This window comes from Argopecten irradians, chromosome 8 (assembly GCF_041381155.1).
Source record: "Argopecten irradians isolate NY chromosome 8, Ai_NY, whole genome shotgun sequence".
NCBI classification, from domain to species: Eukaryota; Metazoa; Mollusca; class Bivalvia; order Pectinida; family Pectinidae; genus Argopecten; species Argopecten irradians.
Window position 1 is genome coordinate 31,339,008 of NC_091141.1, and position 17,380 is coordinate 31,356,387.

At 30.7% G+C, this 17,380-nt stretch overlaps 1 protein-coding gene across 1 annotated transcript in view; it reads right to left on the reverse strand.

The window, feature by feature from the left end:
- The window catches only part of LOC138329835 (uncharacterized), a 150,913-nt gene that overhangs the window by 10,434 nt on the left and 123,099 nt on the right, over positions 1-17,380 (reverse strand). Inside the window, exons 5-6 of the mRNA XM_069277126.1 lie at positions 1,021-1,038; positions 729-755 (exon numbers count right to left, since the gene is read on the reverse strand). Coding sequence (XP_069133227.1) covers positions 729-755; positions 1,021-1,038 — 45 coding nt within the window. The remainder of the gene's footprint in view (positions 1-728; positions 756-1,020; positions 1,039-17,380) is intronic.

Below are 17,380 nucleotides of genomic sequence, written 5' to 3' on the forward strand. Positions count from 1 at the left end.
TTGTATTACTTCAATAGGATACTTTTACGTTTACTTTTCTGATTCGGATGTGGGTTAATATTGCATTTTATTCCATTGCTCATTAGTATATTCGTGCAAGTTATACGTTATTATACACTGGTATACCATGTAATAATTGACACATTCCGATGACGCCACACCGATTACGGTTCTGCGGTGTGTCTGAACTCTCTGACACGGAGACATGCATTTGTTTCTCGTTGTTTTATCGATTTCCATTCGTTTAAAATTGAAATGACATTAAAAAAAAAACACCAAATGGATATAGCGAAAAACAACAGGTTGCTCTGATAGGTTTCCATTTTATGTCAATCGTCATCACAGCTGGGCGTTCTGACTACGATGACGATATGAATACAAAAGTGGGGTGTTCAGGACATAGTTGCCGACTTAGTCCTAATATAGTCAATCGCAATGGTCACGTGCCCACGTGAGGACATGTGTACTAAAGAAAACGCTCTGATTGGGATCGTAAGACGTCCAACAATGTGATTCATTTGACAAATTGACAAATTGTCTGGAAGATCATTGAACACGCAATGTATAAAACAAAATAGCGATTTTTGATAATTTAAACTTAAAAGCAACAATAAATCAGATGTGGTATCACATAGTCACCATACTACTCTAAAATAAGACGGGGAATAAGTATCAACCACTTAATGTCTTACTTAAAGTTTAAAGGAAAAGAAAGAAACAATACTCACACATCTACACCTGGTTTGTCCGCACGTCTTTTCGAAAATACAAAATAAAATATAAAGTAATGAGAAACATAGCTCCTATACTGCATCAGAACAGGAGGTATATATCCACTTGAGTATTCTTAAAGCAATTGATTTACTAGGTAAGATAATTGTTTAATTTAGATCAATCAAATTAATAAAAAAATACTGGCGATATTATGGAATTGAAAATGTATCCCCATTTAGATATATTTTCTCTAATCTATAAATTGACATTCTTGATCTCGTTCATAACATTCAACATAAAACTCACCTGGCAACTAGCTGGTGGCTGTAAAGTAGAAATGTGTCAATTATATTTTTTCTGAATAAACAATCCACATTTTCAAACGGGTAGTCCTCACTTACACATGAACATGGTTTAAATTGAAATTATATTAATTGTGAGCAATGGTGAATTTTCCAGATTTTTTTTCTATATTATGTTGGTTAAGGCACCAATGGTATCAAAGTTTATATTGTTTGATAGAATTATCAACTATCGTGTCAGACATGTATTTGGATATTATACTATTCCATTATCGTTTACTTACTCACAACCCAACCAAATCATCTTTTCAGTTAACATATGTTTGTGTATATGTATCGATATATGGTCATATTGGGTACAATATGTTAACCATGATTAACATGGAAACTGGAAATTACAATATCTACATTTGTATAGCAACATGTTACGAACATAGAAAATTGACATTAGAACATAAAGGAAGCATCAATATGAATTTATTACGAGATAATTGAATCCGCCATAATAGTCTTATTACAATTATAAACGACTGTTCATAAGACAAAACACTTTTTTCAAGTTTTTTTATTATATTTATTTGCTTTCTTATCCAGGGACAGTTTTCGATTAACGTGTAACAATAAAGCAAATTAAACCAATATAACAGTGATTTTCTTTCTTTAAGTTTATAAACACCCCTTATATATGAATTTCAATAGAATTCCCATCATTAAAGAAATGTAAAACCAAACAGGTGTTTAATTATCCTATTAAGCCTACCTGTGGCCGTGTATCTTCCTGCGGCATACTTCTGCAATGATAATACACGTAATATTATCTATATTTTCTTTTTCGCCAAATAGAATAAGCCGATTGACCGAAATACAATGTATTCAGTAATTGTTTATAGCTTTTAATATAGTGACAAAGACATGAAAAAGACATTCATTTCTATTATCTATTTATAAGCTCATTCATAAAAAAGGGATATAGCTATTGAACAACCGTAATTGTTTATAGTGTATTATGGAAATGCTGGATAAAAAACATAGCTGTCCTCATCCCCAATTCTCACTTTCCATCCACAAGAACAGACTTTGAGGAAAGATACATGCCAGCATTGGGTAATTTTGTACACACACAGAGTCATATATAACTAATAATAAATTGATCTTTATGTTAATCAACCGATGTGAAGTTTGGACAATTTATTTCAATATAGTGTCTTAAATGTACAACCTTAGTTTTAGAAAGAATGGAAAAACCATTATTACAAGAACATTGCACAGACCTTTATTCATTTGAATGTATTGTCTGCGTCTTGATTATTGAATTCTTTTACGATTGTTTGTATTACAATAAATAAGTATAATTTATTTTAATTCATATAAAACTTATTTCTTTATACATTATCACATATTTAATAAAACATCAATGGATCATACCCAGTGGAACTGATTTAAAAAATGAAATCTCGACGACCATAATCACCGCGTGGTTATGACCACCGTAACTAGGGTACCGCCGGCTCTGAAGCTAGAGTGAGTAAATAATGAATTGATTGGAGATAATAATGTTCTCATTTATAACTGCTTCTAAATTTAATTCCAAATCTGCAAACTGATATGTCTTGTGACACGACTTTAGTTACATAGCTGTTTTACCCCGATATATAACATGGTTTTCAATAGATACTCGCCAAAATTACTATGAAGGAGAAAAGCCGCAAAAACCACCACACACAAGGGATGGAAACTCCGTTGTAAATCGCTTGTCGTGTAAGAACAGATGCTGGAAAAGAAACTTTCCATCGACACACTATATAAATAATTTTTAGCACATACATTTACTCTATATTATGATAATTTGAAGGGCATTAGGGTCATAAGAAAACTTCTTCGGACAACGTTCTCATATATTGCTCAAAAGGCTCGCCCAACTAGAAAACTTGGAGTTACGGGACGGCAAAATATAGCGAGAGTAAGTGTAATCGCAATGGTCTAAGGCTCTTAGCAATATGTTTATCTCGAGAGCTGTTTACAGGGGCAACACCGTGTACTTTATAAAAAAGGGAATTGTCACTGGCACTATAGTTTATATTTATAGTTATCTTTTTCGGTGATGGAATGGTGAAAACTTAAAGAGATAACCATATATATGACTTAAAAATAATGCTTCTTATCTTCATCATTTATTCACATTATTAGTGATACACACAACTGTTTGCAATAATGCATAAATTTGTGGTTTTGTTTGTTTCTAATAATCATTGCATTGCAGCAATAAAGACACGTACAAAACGCACTTATTTCGTTTCCCAACTCAAAAATTAGTATAACGTTTTATAGGTCTTAATCTATATTATATATTCCACGTAATTAGTCGGAGATGAATAATTGCGTTTTAGACTTACTAAGAAGAAAATACATTGCTTTTAATAAGCAAATCGCATTGTACAATATTACGAAATACATGTTGATGTATGATGCATGATGATGATGTTAGAAATTCATCAGTACTGACTGATGGATGAATATAAAAAGTTATTTGATGGATGATGAAGCTGATAGCGATACTGAATGTTGGAAAAAGAAAGTTGAAATAAAGTTATATAGCTATTTAGCAGTTTATTGCAACGTGGAACGGAATGAAATGAAAATTATATCTACAGAATAGTTTAGAAGTAACTCTCGACGTTGGGAAGCCGGGAAATAATTATTTACTGTTTAAAGCCCCCGTGATGTAATCTGTTTGCGTGAATTATTTACGGAAATATTTAGTTTTGATTTTATTAATTTAACGTTCCTTCATAAGCGAAGCCAGGGCGGATTTAGTGTATCGTCCCAATGTTTGTTGGTGAAGGGGTGTGACCGAGTAACCAGGAGAAAAACACATCTGAATAGCCGTCATTATATGGCAAATTGCTCACTCATGGGGATTCGAACCCGCATCCTCAGAGGAAGAGAGCGTGCGGAATGGCACAAAACAAGAAAAAGTCTGTTTAGGGTTATTTGACAAAACAAATGTCGGAAAGGATTTTTTTTTTTGTATTTCACTCTAAAATTATGGTCAGGAACGGAGTCCTGAGGTCGACCATCCCGACTTTTTTCGTAGAAATGGTGGGAAAAAATAAAATAAAATAGGTTCGGGTCGGGTTAACCAAATTTAAGCCATATTTTTTTTCGTGGCCTAATATGTTGGACATCGTAACCACTTGGCCACCCAAAAAGGGCCTGGTGACACTTTTCTAAGAGACGCAAATGTAGAAAACTTACAGTTTAAAGTCAACAAAATCGAGGATAATTTAGCACCAAATTTTCTCTATTCACTTCTTCCTCAAAAAGTCAAAACAGTAATAACTATGAAAAAATACGTTACATTTTCCTTAGCAAAATTTAAAGGTTTATAAAAATCCTAAATATAACGAGTAAGAATTACATTTCGAAGCCCTAAAATCATTTAAAACCGCATAAATCCCCTGCGTATATATGATAATGTGTGGAGATTAATTTCGATGTTTTCGTATTTAAAACACCAATTGTCAATAATATTTTTTACCATGCATGGCTATTAGGATACGGGCATATGAAAAGATTGATGGATAAGTTATGAATAATTTAATTTTATTAATTTTAATTACAATTTTCAGAAGATGATGATAAGTGTGAGTATTACAACAGTAAGTTAATAACTTTTGCGACTCTTCAGAAAAATTACCAATCTCGTTTTTTACATTAATTTCCCATTTTACAAATTAAAAGCCCTTTCGCGAAAATAGGATTGGCCTTTAAGAACTAACAGCAATTATAGAATTTCCTTTTCACAGACTTTTTTCTAACTAATCTTCTTTTATACATTCTTCTCTCTGCATGTATGTGTGAATGACCAATGATGAAAGACGACTAGATAATCACCTCATTAGCAACTTTTAAAAATACATATCATGCAATTATCATGAAAAAGATCCAGCCTATTACAATTGTCTGTGAACAGAAATACAAATATTGTACATGCAAAGTTAAGATGATATACGGATTGTAGCCACTCGAATACAAATGTAATGTTTTGTCGTGAAACCTTGATGTTCAAATTACAATGAACGTTAAATGTCATCTGATCTGTACATAAATATGATAGTGCCTTATAATCATCAAAAACAAACATGATCTAATATGATTACATCTAAATTATTTATTTAAAATTAAGGTACAACATCGAAATAACTAATGTGAATACATGAGATCACGTTGCTCACTAAATTCACCGCCAGATAAAAATTATTCACCTATGAGCCGTAACCAAACGAGATTTGACTGTTGCTAGTAACATAAAAATGGTAATCTGACAAGTATTTTTTTCTTTTTAAATTTAACAGAAATTAATCCTATTTTAATTTCTAGTAATGGAAACGTATCTAATACAAAGTACGTATTTATGGGAAATTTGATTATTTCAAACTTTTCTGACGTTATAATGTCATCTGACTGAAAAAAAAATATATGTATAATCATCACAAAACAAACATGATCTATATAACTCTTGGAACATCTCTTTATTATATTTATGATAATTACCAATATCGAGGTCACTATAAGCCGTACACCTCGTTTGCTATGAGCCCGTACACCCGCCAATCAAAATATCACCTATGAGCCATACAAAGCACCGAAATTTTACATTGCTCCCATAGCATTAAATAGATGGGGATTATAAGTATTTTTTTCTTGTGAAATCTATCCTTATATATCATAATAGAGTAAATGTGGTACTAAATCATGTATTTAATGGGCGATGGAAAGTTTTTTTTTTCCAGCAATCTGTTCTAACGACTGGCGATTTACGTCGGTACCTCCCTCGATGTGGTGGCATGTTTAACAACATCTGTTAAGTTTTTTTGCGGACGAACTTCTCGAAAACCATTATTATATATCATTGGTGTGGCTGATATATTCGGGAACACATGTACATATTTATCAAACGTCACTATAAAAAAAACTTTTAATACAAATGAATCAGATATACAAATCAAGCGACATAAAAGTATTTGTTCTTAGAAATAACACGTCTCTGTAATCTTATAAAGAATTTTAAACTACAGTTTATCACGATACTTGATAAAATCACAGTGTTCTAGGTAAACATTTTGTATTAAACTATAAATTTATGGGGAATGAAACATTGTTTAAAACGATACATTGGAACTTTAGTCTCGGCCATAGTGTTTTCAGAAATATTTATCTAGAATATTGCAAGTATCTGAGCTGTATCATAAGTTATCAATTGTTTTAAACCAACCAATTATATTTATGTTTGAGAGGAGAAAAGGATTTAAAATGGATATTTTCACAAATCATCACGATAAACATCTTAATGTAATTTTAATAGATCTAATGTATGAATATATTATACGGTTTAACTTTAATTAATCAGTTCTTTTGTTGGATTATAAAAACTTTATCCAAATTGTGTTAATATGTGTGGCTCACCTTCTAGCTGGACCCTTGCTTCTGCCTGTGACATCTGTACTTTAGTTTCCAATGCTCTGATCCTAGAAAATAAACCATAATACGTCTTAATTATTAAATTCCATCAGAACAACATCGATTTCACTACCGTTTATTGTTGATATTTTCTTTTATCATCTTTATATATAAGATTCTATCAACAAATTCTACACATAAAATACCCATTCCTGTAGCGCTTCCATCTGTACTTGAAAGAAAATTATGCAACATTTGAATTTGAAACTAAGCAAATAAAAAAGTAAAACCAGTAATTTGCGTTTGCTCTTAGCTCTAAATTGTAAATATGTCTATATCCCATTTGCGTTTCATACACCTTTAAACGCAATCAAAACACTGAATCAATCTTGAACATATTTACATAGAAATATAAACTTTTACGTCAAATTTTAAACGGTAAAATGGTTCTAAGTACATTTAATCTACAACTGGCCTAGTCCGGCATGAGAATAAATATAGTTCCCGTTTTGTTGAATGTTATAAATTCGATATACATTTTGATTTACAGAAATGTTTGAAAATGGACACCTTTAAATGTATTTTTAAATTATGTGGTTTTTTTACATCTCCTTTGTTTAATATGTCAAATAAGTCACATTCTCTCGAATCAAAAAAATTGATTTTTAAACCATAATACTGAACGACTAAACTGTCAAAAATGTAATTATTGTTAGGGTACACAGGATAATTCACTCCATGTCTTCATAAAATTCCACCTGAAACATGTTGGATACAAAATTTGCTACGGTACCAAATCTTCACAAATAAATTCATGGTCAAAGCCTTCATATCAGAACTGAAATATTCATGGTCACAATTTCCGTCATTTTTTTTAAATATAATTTCATGTTATAATTCCAAAAGGGAATACATTGACATAATTGGTTGCAAACTCACAGAGAACCTGTGAATTTAAAATAATATTCACGTTACAACTTGCTAAATTTACATGGCTAAAACTCCACTCACTCACTATCACTCATTATTTTTACGGCAATTATATTTTTATACATTGGGACCAAATACAAACATATACACCTTCACATACCATCACACACTTCACACACTGTTCTCACCACACCACAAACACATGACATATGAACATATAAAAATATGATACAAATACAGACAGAAAGACCTACAATAGAGACAGGCACAGAGACATAAATAGACATAAAGATAAAAAAAAAAGATAGAGAAAAAGAGAGCGATGGGGGATGGATTAATTATTGTCATTATATACTATTAAAATATTTAGTAAAAAACGCAGATATTGGTTTCAAATTTTGTTTCAAAGCATAGGAGACAAAATATGTTAGAACATATGAGAGAGATAAACAGAGAGGAGAAAGAAAAAATAAATCAAATATATACATTAATTATAGCAGAACAAGTTTTTTTCCCATTTTTGCCATTCCATTTTGAAATTTTACATACATAAACATTACCTTTGTTATAAGCCAAACGTTTTTGAACATTATGATAGTCTTGAATAGCACTAATTAGAGAATTTAAATTGAAAGATTTGTGAAGACAACGCATTATATATATTTCCTTATTCATAGTGTTTAAAAAAAAAAAATTATAATAAGTATTTCAGTATACAATTTTACGATTTTACCATTTTGACAGGAGAAGTCCAATAAGAGAAAGATTCATTATTGAAACTAAAAGGAATGAAAAGAAGGTCTAAATGAGTTTTTTTTAAGAATACGAGATGTATTTGCACTATTTGTCTTTCACCAAAAGTATGTGGTATATTTGTTTAATTTTCCCAGTTGCAAGTTGCACACATAGGCGACATGAACTAATTCGTGCTTTTAAATAAAAAAAAGAATTATTTTCCCAGTTGTGTATTATGGTTTAAATCTATTATTGAGAAAACTAACTGTAATTTGGGTCGTTTTGTGTAATTACATAATTGGATAGATTATAATCATTTTTACATGATTTATTAACTCAATTTTAAAAATTGAATTCACATGTCTTTTGGCCTGATGCGTTCGATATTGCTTTTTATAAGGGACTATTTTATAATACACTTTGCAAACTCTACGATTTGCAAAACATGTTGATCAATAAATATAATGGACTTTTAAATTCGACAATGTATTTCTGCTTTTTGGAAAACCTGGGATTGCGATTAAATGGTTTACTGCTGATATAACACTGTGTTATCTGAAGGAAGTTAGTCTGTTTGTGATAAAAATTTTTGAGGTAAATTATTCCAATTGTATAACAATTCTACCAGAATCAATAGTCTCTCTTATTAAGTCCCTTTATATTTATAACTCACCCTTTTATATACCAAGTCTTTAATGAAATTTTACTTTTTCTATCAATAATATTAGGTTTTTTCTTTTTATAATTGTGGGGTTGTTTCAGATAATAATCCTGATCATTCCAAAATCTCTTTCTTTTGACCAAATACATTTTTACAGACATATCAAAATATACTAAACAAAAAATTGTTTTTTACATTTTCAGTTCACATCTTTTATTTAGTAGTATGAACCAGTTTAACTCATCTTATTATATATTGACTTCAGTTTTCAGTAATAGCTTGCCATTTTGATGCGACATGGGAGATTTTTCTCTTATCCATTCCTGTATTTATGATATTCTATCAAAGTTGGGTTAATAAATATTTCTTAACACACAATTAATTTATTCATGAACACAACTTACTTTGCTTTTTAATCTTTATAAACTCTTTAAACTTTTCAATTAGAAATATCATTTCAAGAAAGAATTCAGTTTTCCCAAATGAATTAGTCTTATGGTGTTTATGTATGTGATATAATCTGGGGATTTTATTTCTGTGATACTAATAGAAATTTTATTACTTTTATTTTGACCAATGGGTGTTAAAATCTTCTTTTCCATGATTTTATGAGTTGATTTTAATTTTGTAAGTTGTTTTTTTCAAAATTTAACTGTGGAATTTCATGTGGAAGGTTAAATATTGGATTTCTATACCATAGCAAAGTGAAGGTTTCCATAGCCCCATTGTAGGATCAAGTTATGGAAAAGAAATGTATTTGTGCTATATCTATTAACATGCCTTATCCAAATAAATAGTGTTTTTGGTAATCTTTATTTGTAAGTCCTGATTTTATTTGACCAATAAAAATGTTATGTAACAGCTTCTTTAAGTGTTTTTCTGTGCCATCAGATGCAAGTGATGGTATCCATATGCATACCGCAGACGATTCCCTTTATTTTTTTATTATTTCTTGGTTTGATAGCTTAAACTTTCAAGCAAACAAGGATTAATAATGTTGGGAAGCGATGGGGTAAAATTGTCGGAAAACCCCATTTTTAATTTGGAAAAATGATGAGTAGATTTCCACCCTGATTCAGGGAATACCAACCAAACTAAATTAATAAAAAGACCTTCAGAAAATGGCCAACTGTGTATACAAGATGTGAAGCCCAGGATAGAAATTTAACCCGGCCGCTGATTGGCTGGCCTAATTATGAATTTCCAAAATTAAATATGTTTTCTGGACCAGGTAATTACTTCCTAGATTAATCCATGATATGAAAATTGGAAAGATTCAATCATTATTTATTTGGAGATTTAAGTTTCAAAATATATCAATTTTGATAATTAATAGGTAAAAACATGTTAGGAAATTTCAGGATTTTTTAGTGTATAAATGCGCCTGTTTTCCATAAAAGCTACCGCTGGTTGTGGTTGGAGCAGAAAGTTACCCAAACTTTTTTTTTTTTCTATCTAGTGTTATATGACGTAACCTGATATCTTTAATTATAGAAACGCAATTGCTATACTAATAATCACATTTGTTTTTTATATATTACACGTAATCAAAGTTTTAACACTGTGGTCATATGTCGAAAAAGTATTTATTTGTGGTTGCTCTTCTAATTAATAGACGCAACTGAATTGATTATGAATTGTTTTGATCCCAATGGAATTATAACTATCTCCAAAACCAAAATAAAAAACATATACTTTTTCAATAAATTTCCAATGACAACCGAAATCAAAGACCTTTCAAAATCAATCATTTTAATGAACATACATGGAATTATAATTTTTACTCTGTTAATACTGACATTAAATTCATAAACTAGTCTGGTATTTTCACCTTTATATCTGCCCGCAAAGAATAGATGTCTGATTCTTTTTCAATTTTTTTATCTAAAACAGACCTATATTCTAGGTTGTTTAGACATTGAGAACTGGAAATTTTATTTTCTTATACTTCATTTTAGTTGTGTATAATAGGTCTCAAATTTGTTAATAAAATTATCTGGGTGTTATCTCCTTTGTGGAATACATGACATAATGCCACGTTCGCTGTGGAGATAAGATAATATTACCATTATGTATAAACCTAAATTTTTTAAAAAAAAGAAACTATCCAAAAATTAAACATTTGGATTTACAAGCGAACATTAAAAAAACTCTATGTGGGATAACCATCGCTATCACATGGAGATTTTTATCATGTTTCATATTTTTCAGTGTTTTAAGACGCCTGTTTTATTGCGTGATTTTATATTTTTTTTATTTTAATGATCTAAGAGTTCCATCTTAAATTTGCATCTGCTTATTTCATTTTTATAACAATAATACAATTTTTCATTAAAATTTCTTAACTTCATCCAAAAAAGTTATCAGCCTGCCTTAGTTATTTATGTTACCATTATCTATATTGTAAATTTGGTATAATTTGAGAAGTGAAATTCCTATTTTCGAAATTTAATAATGTAACTTGTAGGTTTTCTCCCTCTTCTAATCAGCTTCAGCACGTGACCTTACAATTACTTTCCTTTAATTCTTTTGTTATATAAGTGCATTGTAGTTCTCGTTGTTTGGATTCTAAACTCAAACCTTGTCCTTTATCATTTGTTTACTTCAATTATACTTTATAGAATTTTCTGTGGATTTTCATTCCATCATAATTTTTTGTTGTTTTTTACTGAAAGATTGATGATGACATTATAGCTTTTACCTCATAATTTGCATAAAGCAGTGTCTCTTAAAAAATTTATTGGTCGTCTATAAATAACTCAATCTCAAGAATAAGTAATGTTTATCTTATATTATTTTAAGTTATAGGACAGGAAGAAAATTTTTGTAATTTTGTCTCCCCTAATACATGTTTTTACTAATATTCAAATACTCTTTTTCCTGTTAAAATCCTGATTATTATTATTATCTTTTTTATTTTTTTTATTAAGATTTCAATCTTAGGACTTATCAGTACTGGAGATTAAGCTTTCAGATAATCAAGGGGAAAAATATCCAAGACGAGGCTGCTTTGAACGGACTGGTTTTTTCTCCAAGAATATTTTTCTAATGTCTTCATTTTGTTCTCTAAAATAAATATCTCTCATAACGAAATATTGTCCATAATTTCTATAAATATTCTCTTTCGAATTAGGGATTATTTTGATATGTTTGTGATTGTTTATCATTAGTCTTATAATCATGTTTAAAGAACTAAGTTAAAATCTCCACTGATAAATAGTATGTCGATTATCAAAGACTTCAATTATTTCGACATTTTATTATAAAAATTAGGATAAAGTCGTTATTCGGGCATATACAAGTTAATAAGTGAGTAATTCTGAAAGTCTCAATTTCAATATCTGAGGCTAAACAATTTACCAAGTATTGTCTTTCTTTCTCCTTGTGAACCTTAAAATTCAAAAACCGTTCCTAAACATAATGGGCTACACCTCTTGCATTTGAATCTGGAAAGAAACTAAAAGTAGCACTGGAAACACCATTCACGTCGAATAATGTTTTTCTAGTTCACTTTACTAAAATGTATTACTTGCAAGCCAAAATACCAAGTTTTGGACAGCAGATGGGGAAAATACCATGTCTTTACGCTTTAATTTAGTCACCAAATTGTAAACCTGATGTGAAGGTGGCACATTTTTATTTCAAACATTGGCTCTTAAATGACAACTTTATTTACACAAGAAACTTTGTTACTTTACATTATTGGAAATGTATTCGTTGTCTTGCACTTACTTGAAATTTTTAAAGATTTTTTGTATTTCACACTATTATGTAGAAATTATTTTAATTTATTATTAATTGATCATTTAATGACTTATGACGTTATATGAAGAACATTAATACCAGACAGGATTTTGCATTAATGATGATATTAAATTAATCTTACGATATTCTTCCACTTACCACTGGCATAAATGTTACTTGTTCAATCGTGTTCTCTTGTATGAATGATATGGTGATTAAAAAACGTCTGTAAATGGTGAGCTACTGTTTTATTTCCTTGATTAAAATCAAGTGTTTATTGGTGATCTTGGTACTCTAACTATGCATATTTGGGGACATGGCTATGTGTAAAACTGGACTTATAGAAATTATATCGCGTTCGTAGTAATGACTTCGCGAGTCTTGCAAAGTTCGTTGGAGTATCAAGTTTCATACAAACCATTTTCCTTATGTTAGGACGGAAGAAACTTACTTGTTTCACTGATACAAATACCTATCATATATCCTGAATAACAAATGATTTGACGAAGGTTTGGTAATTATATTATACGTCTATTGTAATTTCTTATGTTACGTTAGTGTTGGTTTATTAACCGTGAAAAAAAAATCCTAGTTATTTATGTGTGGCTCAACATTATTGCTGGTAACCATTGTTTCTACCTGTGACATACTGTACTTTAGCTTTACAATGCTCTGGATCCGTAGAAAATAATTTATAATGTACTTATAATCTATTAAATTTTCCATCAGCACAACATCAGGGTAATACCTTTATTGTTTGATATGCCGTGATACATCTTTATTTATATATGATTTTGTCCTTTTTCAAGTATATGTTTACCATACTGTAGTCGATTCCAATCAGTTCTCGAGTGAATTATATTACATATTGAATTTGAAAGTTGTGTTTCTTATCGGTAGGTCAGGATGGCAAAGAAGATATAGGTTCCGATTGTTGAATGCTAAATTTCTACAGTTTGATTTTAAAATTTCAAAATTGTCTCCATTTAAAAATTATTTGAAATTTTGTCAATTATAGTTCCCATTTCCGAATCAAAAATAAAAACATAACCGAGCGAAAATCCACTATACCGGTGTTTATCGTTGTCAGGGGTAGTGTGATAGCGGTCCGAAGGTTGAGCGAGCAGCACATATTTGATATTCAACACAGGGGAAAAACTTAAAACACACTATTTTGTTTTGTTGTTTTTTCCCAATTTAATATCTTTATATTGGATATAATATAAATCTTTTTCTTGTTATTTTGAAATTACGCAAAGACCTCAAAATTTGATGCAAAATTCTTATCAGATAGCTGTGAACCCATAAGTAGTCCGTAACATGACACTGCGTGTTTATTCCTTACGTGATTTGCGATTACGATAATTGTAATACGCAAACTAACCTCACATTGTAACATATTTTGTGCACATCGAAACAATTGTAATATTAATATGGTTTTAGTGTCGAGGGGTATTTATTTTGCTACAATTTACTGGTTTACCGAAATCAAACCGATAATCAATATAGCTATGTAAGGTATTATTCATCTTTGCCCTACCTTGTTTAACCTCGCCATTGTGGCATCGCTATCAATTTACTCAGTAGATGTGCAATGCGTTTGACCATGAGAACATTATTGAAATTGATGATAGATATAATGGTAGAGGTATTCTATAGTCCTTGTTTATTACGTATCTGCCGATTTGAAAATCCAGGCATGTTTATGCAATAAAAGTGTATGCCATTTATTTTTCAAATTGTTTGTATTGAATGATATAGTAATGTTATTATTAAGTTGATTAATGTTATACCATATTAATTTCTGTCCTCTTATTCGTTGACCAGATGATTTTATATTAATCATATTTAACATTCGTTTTGGCGTTCAATTATTTATCGTTACTTTGAAATTATTGCATTTGTGTACGAGGGGTTAGCATGACGTCATAACCAGGAACGGTACATACTCCTTTTGGACCGGAATCAAAATGTCCTTAATCTTTTAATATTCAGTTATTTATGTGTTTTTTTTTTTACTATACTGTCATAATGTTTAATCTGAGGTACGTTTAAATTATGGAAAAACCAATGAGTCAGACTGAAACTGGCAACTTTTCGTTCATACATTCAAAAGCGCAATGGTTGACTCAACCGAGTTTTATATCCTATATATCGAACATTACGTGATATTCTTCCCTACAATAAGATTTTTAGAATTGCAGTATATCCATTTATTTTTCATTATTACGTGTAAATGTCTTACATTTACTACAATCACCATCAGTTAGAGGAAGGATGTAAATAAAAATTTATAATATATAACTTATTAGTGGACTTATATTTATTTCAGTTGGAAAATTATTTGCTCGCAGTTCATTCTTATATATCTGACCATTTGTTAATAAGGTAACCATCTTATTGGAATACTTTTTTTGGATAGTTTATGACTATTGGATTTCAAGGTGTAAAACATATACAGAAATGTATTTGGCGTTTGTCATATATGTTACATTTTCACACTTGAAACAACATGTGTCACATCTGTTATGGAATGTATTTTGATTGTTAACACTTCTATTCAATATAAGAAAAATTATTTTCAAATATCTATAATCGTTTCAAATTTAACATTATATTATAAGACTATTAAATGAGGTACATGATTCATAAACGGTCATCTTTAGCTGTCGATGTGAGCTTCCGATAAATTTGTGAAAATAACGTAAACCAACAATCGCGACAAATTAAATTTCACAGGCTTGCACAATATCTCTTGTATTGACCAGGAAGCCAATATGATATATTTTTAGCCTGTTGATTTTTTGTAATCTTTGTTTGATTTGTCAAGGGCATTTATATATATATAGCTATACTATTATATATATATATATCTTGGTTTACGCCCATCCTCTTTGGCATCAAAATGTCGAAATTTTCACAAATCCCATTCTTTCGATTATTAAAATATTAGTCGACGGACGGAACATTGAAAGAATTATCTAGGTCACCCCATTACCTTCGGGGTCAGGTTAAACCTTAAAAATGGCATTACAGAGATGTTAACATATATTCGCAACATATCTAATGCATTGTTACCTGTAAAAATGAATACATACCTTTTTCCTTCTTTCTTACTCGAATCTGAAGAGTCCCCGAGAAGACCTTTCCAGATCATTCAGAGCCTTCTCACTTTCTTTGAATGAACTCCCTACCTGGATGTTAGATGGCGTATTCGACGTCTTTGTATACTGCTTCGATTATTCTGTTTTTAGCTTACATCTTACAATGTAACGCATTGCAATTCTTCAGACAGGACACCTCTCAAGTGCAGTTACAGGTCAGCATCGACCTCGGGTTATTCCTTGCACAAAAAGTCCTTATTTGGTACTGTTCCAAACCACCATGCTGAGTGGATTTTCTAATTTGGCATCATTTTTGCTTGAATTTGTTAAACCAACTGTTTGAGTTACCCTTATTGATAATTTTTCTCGCCTCTGTCTTTCGATGGATTTTGAGTCAAACGATGCGTGTTTATGGATCCGAAATCATTACAGATTACTACTTCACAAAAATCTTTCTTGGCATCTGTCCGTAAGGGAACAAGGTACATTATCCCTGGTATCAGAATGGGGCTTCTTTGATTATTTTTTTGATTATTTCAAAACGGTGATCGTTCCTATAAAGCACAATGCCTTGTCTTTAATGTCTCCACCAGGTATACTGTTTAAACGATTCTTTTACTAGACAGGGCGCTTCATTGCATTCCGAATTAAAGACTTTTGGAACTTGGCATCCAATGCCTCGTGTGACATTTTAACAGCCGGTATTCAGTTAGGAGACAGGGTAATTGGCCTTTAGGTCTTGAATTTTCATTTTCTGAATCTGTAATTCAAAAGAGGAAAAATACATCTTTATAGGTCTTTTTTATTAATAAATAAACTTTATCAAATTGAAAATCTTGTAGAAACATTCAGATAAACTACAGGGTAGATTGGACCGATACGTTTTGTGTCTGTGTTATATCCCTTCGGGCTAAATTCTACCAAGAGTCCTATTGTTGTTTTATCTATTGGAAGGTTTATTTAAATACGTATGCAAGTGTAAAATATAGTTCACATTATTATACAATGGCTGTCAAGCAGGATACACATCTAGATTACACCAATCATTGGGCCAGAGTTACTGGTAACCATCTTAGTTTTACCGGACTAACTGATTTGCGAACGTGCGGGACCTCGACCATGTCACACTATATACAAACACATTATATATAGCAGTATGAAAAAAAATATACATGGTTAGTATCTTGCCGTTTTAGTTTTGACTGTGAGACTTTGAAAAAATGAACCCTATATGTGGCTGTTTATCACACAAACTGTTTGCTTCGAGATCGACATCAATAACGAAATCATATTATATGTTATTTACATGGATTCGATTGAAGCGAGAGGCTTCTTTTATGCAAAGGAGTCATTCGTTTTTTAAATCTAATAAGAAGCTTCACTCCGTTTTTTACTGTTGTGGATTATACATTTAAACCCGTAAGTTTACAGTTCGGAATAATTACGGGTCTATTGTATTTTAATTCAGTGAGTAAAATCAATAAATGAAGCATTATTATTGTCAATACATATGTTTGGCATTAGGCAAAAATAAGACGATACCACAATTTCAACGTCAATAACAATGACATCGTTCTGGTAAATGTGACGTCACGGTTCGATTGGACTGAGATACGTTTAATTACCTAAATGTTAAAGTTCAGGGTGAAGCTAGAAAAAGTTCTGTCAGATGTGGAACAAATTCACGTGGATCATATTGACGAATAAAGCATTCCATGTTGATGTACAGC